General features: G+C 41.8%; 1 protein-coding gene across 2 annotated transcripts in view; it reads right to left on the bottom strand.

Moving 5' to 3' along the window:
- Window positions 1–15655, bottom strand: part of rspo4 (R-spondin 4) — a 31970-nt gene that overhangs the window by 13482 nt on the left and 2833 nt on the right. The window contains exons 2-4 of one of the 2 annotated variants that reach the window (XM_020619056.1): window positions 12363–12551; window positions 10870–11007; window positions 8706–8912 (exon numbers count right to left, since the gene is read on the bottom strand). In XM_020619056.1, the coding sequence (XP_020474712.1) occupies window positions 8706–8912; window positions 10870–11007; window positions 12363–12551 (534 nt within the window). Of the gene's footprint in view, window positions 1–8705; window positions 8913–10869; window positions 11008–12362; window positions 12819–15655 lie in introns of those variants that run through there. The other variant, XM_020619055.1, reaches the window with a different exon arrangement.

Below are 15655 nucleotides of genomic sequence, written 5' to 3'. Positions count from 1 at the left end.
TGTGTTCATGTTACAAAGTGATCAGGAGTAACACATCGCCGGATGATGTCGAGTTACTTTACACAAAAGGTTCAACCAGATCCAACTAAATCTTTGCTCATTGATGTGTCATTTTTCTGAGCTCCACCTGGTTCTGGTCCCCATTCAGGATGAATGAGAAGGCCTGTGTTTGTTCCGTCAGTGAACATCTGTGACACCCTTTCAGTCCTCCACACCAGCCTTCCAAAACGCTGAGCAGTAGGATAATGGACCCATCACCTCTTAACAAGAACACTGATCCTATCTTTAATTCTTCAAGGCTTCTGGCAGTCAGCAGCCAGGGCTGGACATGTCCAGTCCACATCACATTGTGGGCTGCAAGCACCACTTGGATAAGTGTCAGTTCACCACCATAAGTCACCTGGAGGAACTCCTAACTGGCAGACGTTTTGGTTTATGCATTTTAATCTTTGTGAACTCTGATTTGAGACTTGTGTAACAGACCAAAGAACTGAAAGTAGATTGCCAGATAAACCAGCATAAAACATTTTGGAAATCACCAACAACAAGGAGAGCCAAGACTTTTTAATATCTTAGTGACATAAATTTTCCTGAACACTTAGGTCCACAGGCAAACGGGGTACATGGGCCCAAGATAAAGGATGAGAACAAACTGGACTCCTAAATGCTTGTGGCTGCAAGTATTCCCCAGACTTCTAGCCAACCTGATAAGCCATGGAGCGCCACCCATTATCAACCACTTTTCCAGAGTTGGGCCACAAGGGCATCAAATTTAGCAGAGCAGTCCAGATGTCCCTTTCCCCAGCAACGTTCTTAAGCTCCTCCAGGGGGACCCCAAGGTAGATAAGATATACAATCTCTCCAGCATGTATGAATTTACCCTGGAGCCTCCTCCCTGTGGGATGTGGCCCGGGTAAACCTCTGATGGGAGTTACCCAGAAGGCATCCTGATCAGATACCCAAACCACCACAACGGGCTCCTTTTGACATGAAGGAGCAGCAGCTCTACTTGGGGGTCCATCTACATGTCTGAACTCTGGACCCCATTTGTAAGGCTGAGCTCAGCCAGGCTACAGAGGAAACTCACTTCAGCTGCTTCTATTCACAGTCTACCCATCGTGCTCCTATTGGTTTACTGTAGCTCCAGCCTGTGACTCGCCTCTATTACATGCACTCGAGTCACAGAGATAATCCCCCATGAAAGTATAGAAACTTGAAACTTGCCAACTGTTTTAACACTGTAGCATCATTTCATAGCAGTCACCAAAATTCTTAAGGTGTTTTCCTGAGTCCTCACGGTCTCTTCTAAAAAAATTGTAATAATAATAATAATCTGGTCCAGGAATAATATAATTTTAATCCGTTTCTCAGTTATGTCCATTCATCTCATATAAACAAATATGGTGAAAGGAAATGACTTCTTTACTTTAGCTTTGTGTGAAAGTGGCTCAGAAAAAGTGTGAGAGACGACATCATTTCCTGTTGCCATCTTTATTTTTCTAAAAAGCAAAATCTTTCACCTTTTTTTTCTGGACTGGACAAGATTACTTTTTAAAATCTACATCATAAGAAGAGTCTATGAGGATTTGGGAAATAGCTTCAGACCTTGGGTGAGTGCTAAGAAATGATGGTACAGGGCTAAAACTGTTAGCAAGTTTCAATTATGCACTTTCACGGAAGGTTATCTCTATGATTCATGTATGTAATACATGAGACTCACAAGCTGGTGTTAGACATATTGCTACTGACAAGGACTGAATGGCTCATAGCAATAGTCCCACTGAGTGTGAGGTTGACAGGAAGATTAGTGCAGCATCACCAGTGGATCCATTTGAGAATGATAGAGGCCGCCATGCTCTCAGGCACTTTCAATGCTGCAGAAGTTTTCTTGTATCCTGTATCTTGACACAATCCTGTCTCGCAGGTTTGTGGACAGTTCTCTCAACCCCATGGCTTTGTTTGCACTCTGACACAGACCACCAACTTGTAAGACCTTATACACACAGGTGTGTGCCTTTCCTAATTAAATTCAGTAGATTAAATTAGGCACAGGTGGACTCTAATAAAGCTGTAGGAGCATCTCAATGGCCACTGATAGGAGCAGGATGCACCAGAGCTCAGTTGCAAGTGTCATAACAAAGGATCTGAATACTGATGTAAATGTGATATTGTTTTAATTTTATCCTTGTGGAATACTGAATGTAGACTGAAACCATTTAATTGAATTCATTTTAAGATGAGTCTGAAACAACAAAATGTGGAACACTTGAAAGGGTCTGAATACTTTCTGAAATACAAATTCATATATGAACTTTTGGTAAGAATAGCATGCAGATACAGGCATGTGCTGTGCAGCTGCAGCCATCTATTCCCAAGAGAAATCATTTGTAGGAATTAATCTTTGCTTTCTCAGCATTCAGAGGGCAAAAGTAATGACCAGGCAACAAGCCACACTGGCCTTCAGTTTTGTGGTGTGACTAGCATTCACTTTTTTTGATTTGAAAGATTTTTAAAATCAACACCCTTCAGCACTAAGGAAATAATAATGAGGGATGGACGTGTGCCAGCCTGTTGTGATATAGATGCAAGACAGATGCTGCTGGATCTCAACCAAAGATACCGCTGCTTCCCTCCAGTTTACATTAGTGTTGCACTGCATCACGAAACACTGGCTATGCAGCCTCTTTCAGTTTTATTTATATCCTAAATAAGAACTCCACTGCCACTCACCTTCTGTAAAAGAGAGAAAATGAATCTGTCTATGGGAGATTATCACCACCAGAAATACAACTAACACCAAACATGTGTCTGTAGCTGCAGAAGTGATTTTACAATTATATACTGTATGCAGACCGTATTTAAGAAGGGCCTGTTTGAGTTAGCAAGTTGTGCATGGAATAATTACACAGCTTGTGATTTGTTATTTTTCCCTGTTATGCTGGTTGTGATAGACTGGTGAGCTGTCCAGGTTGGACCCCGCCTCTCACCCAATGTCAGCTGGGATTGGCTCCAGCCCCTTGTGACCCTATTCAGGAATAAGCGGTATAGATAATGGATGGATGCTGGTTACAGTAAATTTACAGCCAAGTGATGTGTGGTGTCCTACACTCCAGTGGATAAAAAGATTCTGGGTTCCTATTGGTTTTTGTCGCTTTGACTATGAGCTGAACACCTTATTACAGTGAGGCACAAACATATTTGACTGTTTTTGACTTTTAAAATCCTAGGAGTTCTGCTTGAATCCCAGTAAATTGAAACAGCCACATAATCCACACCTTGACAGCCACGGAGCCTTCTTACCCTGGTTAATCCTCTACCTGTGGCTTTGTCTGCAACCTCCTGGTTGTTCAAACACACTTGGATGTATCACCAGCAGGCTCTAGTGTGAGCAGTAAAATGAACCGAACTGTCATCCTGGCCGACTTCAGTGAGTGATATCCTCAGACAAATAAAATGTCGAGTTGATGTCTGGCACTCGTGATTCAGTGAGTTGAAATGCTATAAAATCAAGTATTTGACCTGGCAGCTGTGTATTTTTACAATGTGTTGTTCCACAGCAGGAGTGTAACAAATCAGAGAAAATGGAGACAAAAATGCTCTGGCAGGACGTGGGAAACATCAAAGAGTAGGAAGATTTATTCCGTTTAACACTTTACTTAAATATATTAAGCAGAGGGAGGAGGTAGTGCTCCCAGCCAGACGTGTTTGTGATGGATAATCAGAGTCAGGGTGGCCAATCTCGGTCCTCAAGGGCCGCTGCTCTGTTTGTTTACCAGCTATCCATGCCCTATCACTGCTGATTATTTGGATCAGGTGTGTTCAGTCAATCAGAAGCCAGAAGATACCATCTTAGATGAAGGTGGAATTAGGGAAGACAAAGTGAATTTATTTCTTGAATGTAGTTTCAGACTACTCAAGTTCCTAAATGACCAGAGTCAAATTCCTCATGTGTCCAACACACGTGGCCAGTAAAGCTGATTCTGAGAAGATTGCTATAGACCCCTCACACCCTGGACACAAACAGTTTGAACTGTTAGCCAGGTCACTGTACGCCAAGACAACCTGGACAGGTTCTTCCCCCAGGCCGTCACTCTGATGAACAGTTAACCCATGGCTGCATAACAGGACAAAACCCTCAGTGCAATATCTTGTAAATATACTTCTGTATATATTTATCTAAAAACTTCCCACAACTCTCACAGATGCATCATCAAGTACTACAGCTTTAGATCTGATTAGCCTCTCTCTATTAACAGGCTATGTTCCACAGGATTTTAAGGTTGCTGTAATTACACATCTACTCAAAAGCCTACTCTTGACCCTAGCTAACTGTAGACCAACATCCAATCTTCCCTTTATGCCAGCATTTAGAGTCCACCATAGTACAGAAACTGCTCTGGTGAAAGTCACCAGCGATCTCCTCCTGGCCTCAGACAACAGCCTCGTCTTTGTACTTGTCCTCTTGGATCTCAGTGCTTTTTTTTGCTCTTCACCTTGATCCATCCAGGTTTACTGGACATTAGTGGTCCATGAATTGAACTGCCAACCTTCCAGTTACACTTTTCTCACCAAAACCAATCCCCAGCTTGAGCCTCTCATGTGTTTGCGTCATGGTAACTATCAGTTTCTTAACTAACTAGATAAGTCATTTAAAAACATGTACTGCTGTCATGACCCTGTTTTCAGAATCCCCGCAGACTCTTCCAGCCATCACAGGCTACAAATATTCTGTTCTCATGTTACCTGATTTCCAAGTTGTTCCTGAATGAAAACAGTGATGGTAGCCTGTAGGCAAATTGGGAAACGGGTTAAACATCTTTTTTTACTGTATGTTACAGCGGATGGAGTGTTTGTCCAAGCAGGTAGTGTGTCTGAGGATTCTGAAAAATACAGTCAGAACTGGAGTGAATGATTTTCAACAACTGCCTGTTTTTTTTTTAGTTATTTATCTTTTGAACAGAGTGAAGGTTACTTCTGTTACCTAAATGTATGCTGATCCAAATGGGACTGCACCACTTTGAATACTTGACTGGGACTTGAACCTGTGACTAGCATTCTCTGAGCCACCACTCAGTTGCTGATAAGAGAACACAAATGCAAATGGAAATATGTTTGCTTTGCCAAGACATTCCCTGACAACGTAACAGCTTATCTATCCATGTCAGGTGTTGCTAAATTGCCAGGAAAACAAGCACCAAAGCCTTGTGATTGCCCAGGGGAGTTTGTTGACACCGGCAAAGAGATGATGAGAAAAGCAAAGGAGAGAAGAGGGGATGGAAGATGAGACGACGTCCTTCCTCATCATCTGAAAACAATAAGATGACGAGAATAGGAATTAAAGGACCAGAGCTTTCTAATCTGGAGCAAGAGAGGAATGTTGTGGAGATGCCACAGCAATCTTTTATCCCCAGATGTGTGCTGTTGGGCTCACTGGCCCGATCACTGCGCCAGACTTGGGCCAGATCAGATTACTCCCTCTGCTAATGCCACTGGACATATGATCTGACAGTGATAATGATAATTACTTCAAATGATATGGCTTGTACTGGAGAAGAAAGAAAATGCTCACACACACACGCAAACAAGAATACTTGCGGAGCTTTTGCAAAAATTGCCGTTGACCTTCAGATCCGTTTGGACAAAGTTAAAAACAGCAGAGCTCTGTACATTCCTCAGCGCTACTTATACGTTTCACAGCTTCTTGCACTTTTTGTGTAAAAAGGAAGAAAATATGGAACCACAACAACAACTCGGACAGAAAGCAGAAACCGCTGCCTTTTAAGTTTTGGAGTATTAATATGAAGTTCATCATTAATTTAATGCAGAGTTAAAAACAAGAGCCAGACGCTGTCTCCAATATAATAGCTCTATTACTGATGAGAGCTTATGAATTAGGGCCTGAAGAACCACTGTTTTGTTCTCTTCAATATAATTTTAACCAGTGTTGACAGCATTCTCACAACTCAAGGCTTTCAGAATACTTTTTTGCACTTGGGAGTGTAATTTCAGGTTCTTCTCAGAAACACAGAACACATGATGAGCATTACGCCTACACACAATTACTCCTGTTTCAGCAAGTTTTACCAAACCTGAGAGGCTGGATAGAAAACGCATGCTAAAGCTGAGGAGGTGTTACTGTCTCACGGAGCAGCCAACATAAGGAAATGCAAGTCCTTTTTTTAGTCGAGCCGAACGAGGTGGCCAGACGAGTCTGTTATTGTTCTCTTCATCAACATACTCGCTGTCTTCACATCTGTTTCCACATTTTTTTTATTGGAGCTCAGGGCAGAAACTCTTGGGATGAGTCTTTAAATGTATCTTTGAGGATGTTTGCACAGGGTTCAAGTCAATGTGACGCCACTCAATAATCAAACAGCAATATTAATCAATGCTTGGTTTGATTTTAAAAGACTAAGAAAATACTGGGGTGGGTTTCCTCTAACTCTCAGCATTTCTCCTTAATAAGGCTGCTTTTTGACTTTGTTGACACTTTGCCCTTAACTTTCCCTTATAAACATTTCTTACACAGGAATTACCCAGTGGGATTTTTTCCTGTTCCAAACTGGATAAACATTTGGAAGAAGTATTTCCCACAGCCTTTCACTTGTTCCACCTCATGAAGTCATCAGAAACTGGTTTGTACCTTGTTTGTGTTGTATTTAATTTGCTATAAACAAAGTTCTGACAGTGTTGTAGTGATTGAAACACAAAATAATTCACAACACAAACAGGTAAGCACCACAACAAGATCCGAGGGATGTTTTGAGACTGTCCGCCTAAGACAAACAACAGAATGAGTTTTTTTCAGTAAATGACCCCAAAAAACGTGAGTCCACACAGGAAGGAGGTCACGGTGGAAACACTGGCCTGTGCCACAGGGGATCGCTGTTTCCTTTTACCATTTCCTACCGATAGTCAACACTGGTTTATTTTAACGGGGACCCCGTTCCCTAACCTGAGCCATGTGCATGTTACTGTAATCATGACAACTAAAGTCCCCTAATCACAACAAGGTGGTATTTTAACCCAAACCACCATATTTCCCCGACCCTCACCAAACCTAAACCATGATGTTTTTAAAAAAGCGAAGCTATTTTGTCCGGCTGAGTGTCAGAAAAACTTGCTGGATGTTTCGTAATGAGACTAAGAAAAGACCGACTGAAATGTGCTGCGGTCTGACAGTGACGTTCACGGTGCGGCAGTAATAAAAGCACAGCTGGATGGCGAGAGCGAGGCTAAGCTAGTGAGGTGATGGTGAATTTTACACCCGAAATGACTGTAACTCAGAACTTGCTTTATGAAACAGAATTTCCTGAAAACAAGCTTGATGTATTGAAGTAAGTCTGGCTTGGAAGCATCTCTTGGGAGAAACAATCATGCTGTATTTGCTTGTTCAATGTGGGCAACATGTTACAGTTACAGAATGTCAGTACCTTTCATCAAGGACAACCCACAGTAACAACGAACAAACCATCCTACAGCACCTGAGATCAGTAACCGACCACCTCCAGGACCCCGTGCACTTTGCATACAGAGCCAACAGGTAGGCAGAAGGTTTCATCAGCTTAGTCCTCCACCACATTCTACAGCACATAGACAGCCCCCACAGATACATCCGCATCCTGTTTGTGGACCCTGATATCCACTTCAGTAAACAGAGGCACCTGAACATTTCCCTCCCAAAGCTCTGTGCTCTCTCCTTCGCAGATGACACAACATTAATTAAAGGTGATGCCTACAATGAAGAGGCCCATCACTTGGAGTCAGTGTGAAGAAAATCATCTAGCGCTGAACACAAAAAACTGTGGAGGTGAATATTAGTTTCAGACATAACAAGTCCGCCCCCTCCATGGCTCATTCTGGAAAAGACAGTAACTGGAGTCTCACACATTCCATAACCATCATTCGGCAGGTTTTCAAATGGGGCCTGTATCCTCCATCACCAAGAAGACCTGGCAGTGCGTGTGCTTTCTACAGCAGCTACTAAAGTGCCACCATTGCCACTGGTGCGGTTCTACACAGTTCGAGTCAGTCCTTTCCTCCTCGGTCACTGTGCATCTACACCTCCAAGGTCACAAAGAAAGTGTGTAGACCATATCTGCCCCCCTCACCCCCCTGCTAGTCTCTTCCTAAAACACCTGCCACCTCCATAGCTTCTTTCCCCAGGCAGTAGCCATCTTTAATAAGGACAGTATAAAACTGTAAACTGTCTCTGGACCACACTGAATTCCTTGTACTTGTTACTTGATGACTAAACCTGATTCAGTGTTTTCTGGCTCTGCAGGAACATCAGACCTGCATCACAGATAAGGAAACCTGAACACAAATGACCAGAGGTAAGTCTGTTTTCCTCCACTTTTACACCATGCTCCGGAAAAATGGAAAACTATTCATTTCAGCCCACAACATGTTGGAATTATTTACTGGGTCAAAAACGGCACGTGTGTCAACACTGCACATAACGAAAACAACATGTTGGAATTATTTACTGGGTCAGAAAAACGGCACGTGTGTCAACAGTGCACATAACGAAAGAGCAAAAAATGAGGGGAATCTGCAGATATTTGCAGTCCAACACAATAAAGAATAAATCAACTGAATGATCAGCTGTATCAGACTCTGCTCTAGAAGCAGTTTGTTCTTCCAGCCCCTTATTGCATCTGCCGTTTTCACCTCCCCCCATCTTTCCTCCCCTCCCTCCTCACCTGTGGGACACTTTTTTTTCATTCTGCACCTCTGCGTCTCAGCGTGGGACGGGCAAAGCAAAGTGGCTTTCTCCTCCGCCCTTCTCCCAGGCTGCACAGCCCCTCGGGTCCTGGTCTGCTTGCCCCACCTGAAGCCACAGGTGACGTTGTTACGGAGACAGGTGCTCCATTCGCTCCATTCTCGTAGTGGAGCCTGGTCACAGTCCTCTAAGACAGAGAGAGAAGGGGATCGGAAAGAGAAGCTATGAGCTAAATAAACATGTTTTAATGCCAGAAGACAAAATTAATTTGAAATTCAGGCTTTTCATTGTATTTTACAAAACCAGACAATAATGGAAACAACTGGAATTGCAGAAGCCAGCTTCTTAATTAGTTTCACATGTGATCCATTCAGGGAAGCTTAAGGTCAGCAGGAAGAAAATTTCCATAACAGGTAAACACCCCAGGAATAATGTTTTAGCTGAAGTATGTGCTATAAAATACAGAGTGAGATAATAAAGATAAATAAGTACATTTCAGACATAATCCATGCAGCGGTAAGACAATGTCTTCTGGCAGCTACACCGCTGTGAATGCCAGCCGATACGTTAACACACGGGGCACTGCACTCGTAGCGTCTGGTTGCTGATGAGTGACGTCACCTATAAAGGCCATCACCACAAGGTTTTCCATCAGGTCCACAACGGAGAAGCCAGCAGCCTCGGCCAAGATTGGATAGCATTTCTTGGTAATCATCATTACCATTGTCAGATTTGAAAGAAATAGATCTCCAGTGACTCTTCTGGAGTTGCTTGAGGTGTGTTCCAACAGTCAGCCATGAAACCTTAACATCGCCATTAAAACCAGATGTGTTCACGATGCCAAGAAACAACAGTAGCTGCAGATGGTACAGGTGGACGGCAGAGGGGGGATCTGGAGTCCCGAGCAGCATCGATGATGAGTGAGCTCACTAATGTATCTCACTTAGAAAGGAGGGATGATACACGATGAGATATGAAGATCAATTTAAATGACTTCTAATGAGAATCATGTGTTTCACTGAAGATTTGACTCTAAATCAGAAAAGATTTAGCTGAAAAGTGGGTGACAAGAAAGAAACGAAGTAAACGAGTGTTCAGAGAACCAGTGGAAGATGAGAACTGGTTCTTAGAGGAAGATGAGAACTGGTTCTTAGAGGAAAATTTCAATAATAAGACACCGTGTCCCAAACAGAGGCAGTATTTGTAGTTTAGATGTATCATTAAGTCATGAGCAGGATTTAATGTAATAAAACAGATTTAAATTTAAACATGCTACAGTGATTTGATCCATATAAAATTATTTGTTTCATTGTCTTTCCTGAAAAATTCTAGTTTCCCAAAACAGGCACAATCACATTAGTTGTATTATTTCTGTAAAATCGGCTCGGTAGAAGAGGAAGAAACACAAAGCACAACCAAGATAAAGAACAGGTCTGCTGTTGATTAAACCTCTCAGATTAGCTTCACTGATGTATCCGTTGCAGAGTGTTTTGGCCGGGGTCAGTGTGTCTTTAGTTCATAACAGACAGTAACTTAAAACATCATTTAAAATGTGTACAGTCACAAGTAAAAGTCATGGCACTGTTTGCTATTTCCTGGTTTTCCTGGGTTCCTAAATCTACTACAGAATGGTTTATATGATTCATCATCTAGTGGTCTACTTCTCTGTGTGCAGACTTGCCTTCGTCCTGCACTTCAAGCCAGTGTCTGTCATTTTCGACTGACTGGGTTAGCTCATACGAGGAGGGGCCTGCTCTGGTTTCCAGCCTGCGTGTACCACTCTGCACTGGCTTCTACAGCTGATCAACAGTATTGAAATATGTTGACTAATCCATAAGTCTCACCCGTTTGTTTTCATCATGAAGTACATCATTAACTAACCTATAAAGTGCATCACTGTTTATTCTGTTTGGGGAAATGCCAGATTTTTGTATTAGCATTAATCAAGAAATGCTAATGCTAATTAGATGGGTCTGATTCAAAGGAATATGGTGGGGCACAACACACTGAAGATGATTAAAGTTTGCTGTAGTTACTGTTGCTCACTTTAAGACTCAGTCAAGTTAATAGATTACAGTGCCTCCTTTCATTTGAAATAACTTCTCTAAATAATACAAGCTGTGTTTGTGGTGTGTCTCACTTACCTAGGCAGTCTGTTTGGTGGGCGAAGGTCCCTTCTGGGCAGCTGGTCAGACACTTGCCTTTGTACAGCTGGAAGCCGGGCTTACACTTGGTGCAGAAGTCTCGGCTGAAACAGTGCTCACATTCCACAGAGCGGCACTCTGAGAGGAGGGAGGAGGGAGACGTCACACAGCCAGTCACCAAACAGTCTGCAACATCTTCTCTCTTCAGAAAACTGGTGGAATCCGAGAGTAAGGTCTCTGCTTTATTTATTTATTTGGTAACGCTTTATTTTACAGGTATTAATTACAGAAAAACAGGGACAAAGTTCTATGACTGAGTTGAGTTTAGTTTGTTATTGTCATTTATGCTGAACTGAATGGTTGTTTGTGGTCAGATTTCACATTCTACATGTGTAGTTCACCTTCTGTCCTCAGGTTTGTGCAAGCTTGGCATTTAGAAATAACTGGAAGTAAACCAGCTCTCTAATTTTACCTGTAATTAGTACCAAATGATATTTTTCCTCCCAGGAAAACATCTTAGGAAATCCCTGTTTATTTCTAAAAAGAAATAAACAGGGATTTACAGACCTGTAAAATAAAGCATTACCTTTTTTTCTCTAAAGTTTAAGCATAACGATTTTTTCTTAATGTGATTTATTTTGTGTTGGAGCAGGGCATCATAGTAGCATATATCTTATAAGAATACACCAACAAAATGTTGTTTCAGAGAGGATGAAGCAGTGAGATATGATATGAGACCCATGAAGGGCCAAATGTTTACAGGACTGTTAGAGTTTGTTGGCTAGAAATGGAAGTAACTAATCAAACCTACTGTACAGGTCTGAAAATGATCGTATCATACGGTATTTGGAGCAGTGATGGGGTTTGTCTTGGAATTGGATTGTAGATAACCTGACATGTTGAGCTACTGGGCTTCTCATGCTACCTCCAGACTTTGATTCAAGTCATCACAGCATGTGGTTTAATTTGCTACATAAACTACAGTACAGCCATGCGACAGAAACTGGCACTGGGCTGGTTGCATGTCGCAGCTGTTTTCCATAAGTTCTAGTCCCTATTTTGTGTTGTCTCCAAAGCTGCTTGCAGTTAGTGGCTCAGCCAGGCTGGTTCCTGCTGTTGCTCTTTCCTAAGATTAGGTCAGATCAGAAAGAATTTTAGTTAGAAATGCTGCTATCAGGTAGACGGGTGCTGGTATCAGCAGCTGCAGTTCAGGAAGAACTGGGCTTACTGGCATCGCTTTAGTCAAATAAACCTCTCAGTAAATGAGAAGATTTTTTTGTTCTTTGATTAGGACAGCGTGTTTCTGGGACAGATTAAACAAGGTGCATCTCAGTAAATCTGTATACTCTGTGTATTTGGGCACTGTTTGTTGTTAGTGAAGTAAATGCTTTTCATCTGACAAAACTAAGCATTTCCACTACTAGTTTGGGCCTCGAGACAAATGAGTCATGAGAGACCTGATATCGGATCTATGCAGGTGAAACAAAACGTACTCATGCAGCGGCTGATGTCCTTCCCTCTCTGCCCGTAGTGTCCAGAAGGGCAGGCGTGGAGACAGGTCCCGTGGTGCGACATCCCCTCCCTCTGCAGGAATAGGAAGAGTCGCTCTGGGCAACGCACACAGCCGTTGTCACGGGAACACTCCAGACAGCTCTGACAGTCCTCTGATGTCTCCCTGTGGGCTGAAGGTGATAACAGATTAGGACAGAAACAAACTGAACAAAGGAGAAAGTAAAACCAAAGTAGCTTAATACTGTAGAGAGGGAGGGGAGGAGGAGGAACAAAAGGAAACATCACAAATCCTTATGAGACCAAGAGAATTTCTGGACTTGAGGACAAATCCACCACTGAACTCCCTGAAATACAGAGGTGTAGCTGCTGTTGGCCGGGACACGTTCACATTCAGCCACAGGATCACACTTTTAACACTACAGCAGACTGCACACTGTAAAACATGACACAGAAATGTAGTGGAATCAACTAAGCTTTTTTTATTAACGCGATGTAAATATGTACGTTTTGTTAATTTTATGTTAATTCAACTTAGAATGTCTGGTTTTAATATCAGACCAGGATATTTAGAACCTGACTTGTTCTGACTTGAGGTCTTTTGACTTGAAATGATGAGCTGAATGAAGTCCACTCAACTCATTAAATTAAGTTTTTAAAGAAAGTTCCCAGCATGCCTCGGTGCTGACTTCAAACTGGTTGGTTGTTGTTTGTATTTTGATGAGCCTATTCCTGTTGGAGACTTTGTGTGTGTGTGTCTTTAATACATATTAAATTAGGTCATGATTGTTTCTTTTAATCATAATAATAAAAACTATGCAAACCGCGATGAAGGTCATGACTGAATTCAGTGCACTTAGAACTAGCGAAGCCAGCGGGCGCGGCCTCACATGCTGCCTTTGTACTGACTCTGGTACAACGTGTCTCCAACAGCTGCAGCTGCAAGTTCTTCATGTCAGATGAAAAACTGACCCTTCGAACTGGAAAATGTCATAAATCTGTCTGTAGCGACTGACCATGTGACTAAAACAGTTGTGTCATCTTTAATTTACTGAACTTGTTTTCTACATTCAGTTCACTTAGATGAGGTATTTTTACATTTTCCAAAGTCATGAAACAAAACTGAAATAACAGTTCAACCTAAGCTGAGTTCATGTTTTCAGGGCAGCGTTTCTAAGTGGAACCAGCTTGAAATGATTTACAGTGTACAGCTTATTTTTCTGTGGACATTTAAACGACTTGTGACTAAGTAACTCCGTACTCTTTGTGTATAGAAAGATAAAAAACTGACACATAGTTGTTTATAACAGACCCTGTTCATAATCATGTTGAAGTGTTAAAGCAGGCTTTACTTTATTTGGAAGATGTAAATTAACAGGGGATTATTTGTGCTTTTGAAAAATGAAATGTTAATGCAGTAACCATCTTTCTCCTTTATAGAGAGCTTCTCTATAGTACTGCAGTAATCCACTGCATCATATAAGGCAAGTCATTATGTTATATAGCTATTCCACGTAATTCATTTCAAAATCGGAGAGATACCGTTCAATTATGCTGAAAGCTGCAGGTTGGAAACAACTTCTAATGCTGTGCTACATAGTGAGCCTACATCTGACGACTCTCAGCCAAAACAATTATCCCCCATTTTGAAAGACAAGTCCATCACAGATCACTGAAATGATGATGACTTACACCATCAGTAGCTTTGGAGACTTGGAGCCATCTCAAGATTTTTCCTCACAAAATGAGGCATCTGTGTTAACTGTCCTAAATGTTTAATTGTATGGAAGACTCCTGGATTGCACAGAAAAAATACAATAAACATGTCTTGTTAGAGAAAAAGGAAGGTGGGTCTCAAACTCAAGCTGCATAATGACTTAGAGGCTGGATCCTCAGGATGACATGGCTCATGAAGGTGTGCACCATATGGTCCGCAGGTTGAAGTGATAACATCTAAGCGTCAGTTATTACTACACACATTTTCAATTATTCCCCATCGGTCTGCACTTAGCATAGCTGGTTTAGGAAACACACAGCAATGACCTCTGACCTCATATGTTCAGGATATATTTTTAGGTAATCTCAGTTTAACAGATATGAGCAGAGCCATTAATAATCGAGAATAGAGAAGAACAGATAGAATGGGCGAGGAGAAGGCCAGTGTAAAGCAGAACACAGCGACTTCCCCCAGTGTAACCCAGGGACCCGGTGCACTGTGCAGCTTCGGGACCTCACTTCAAAACAGTTCTCTGCACATATGCAATCAATCTGCAGGCTTAAGGGACGTTTAGAGGAGTGGCGGGCTTAGGTAGCATAAAACAGTGACTTTTGACCTCGCATGGGATTGCCCAGGATTCTTAACAAGCACCAGGTGCAACAAGCCCAACTGGAGTTTCAGGGAAATTTGCTAGTTCTTAAAAAAGGACCCTAAAACCGAAGGTGGTGAAGGTAACAAATGGTCAGAGAGCTAAGAAGGATGGATTAGCTGTATAGTTTAAGACTGAATAGAAGCAACGAAGTCTGATGTGATACAGTATTTTCTAGTAGTTACACAAAACATACAGTACAATATATACTGTATGTCAATATTTATTTTTGTAAATGATTCATTGGTTTTAATAATGGTGTGTGTGTAATTTTAAATAATTGTTATGTTAGAATGTCCTGTGACTATAACATTTAATTTAAGATACTCTTCACATGAACAGGCTACAAGTGTTTGCATTTCTTATTACTCACATAATATTCTAACAATACCTGCACAATACAGTAGAGTAGTATATTACTACATGTGCTACTGTTTTAGCCTGGGAGTAAACTGCATGTCACAGAGGTGAGGGTGAAGGTGAGGGTTCCCCTTCTCTGCTTCACCGGTAGGAATAGCAGGTATTCCATTTTAGGTTGTGTTTTCGTCATAGCATAGAGCCAAAATACCCACAATGCACCATAATGTGTACATTAACAAGAAAAATGTGCAGGAGGACGTTAAAACAACACAAGATGGTCGGTTCCTGGTGAACTGGTTTAAAGATGTGCTGCTATGTAACACATTGTTTCACCACGTGTTTTAGGAAATTTGTGCAGAGTTACATCTTCATATCTCCAGCTCCCCCACAACCCTCTTCAGGAATAAGTGGTATAGATAATGGATGGATGGATGTTACATCTCCATAGTCTCACTGCAGACTTTCTGTGAGGATCCTGTCCAGTTGGATGAGTACAGTAAGCTGCTTGTACAAGCTTGGTCTGACACATTCTTCTAACCTCAGAGTTCCTG

This window comes from Monopterus albus, unplaced genomic scaffold, assembly GCF_001952655.1.
Source record: "Monopterus albus unplaced genomic scaffold, M_albus_1.0 scaffold213.1, whole genome shotgun sequence".
NCBI lineage: Eukaryota > Metazoa > Chordata > Actinopteri > Synbranchiformes > Synbranchidae > Monopterus > Monopterus albus.
This window is presented reverse-complemented; position numbering and strand designations above follow the sequence as displayed.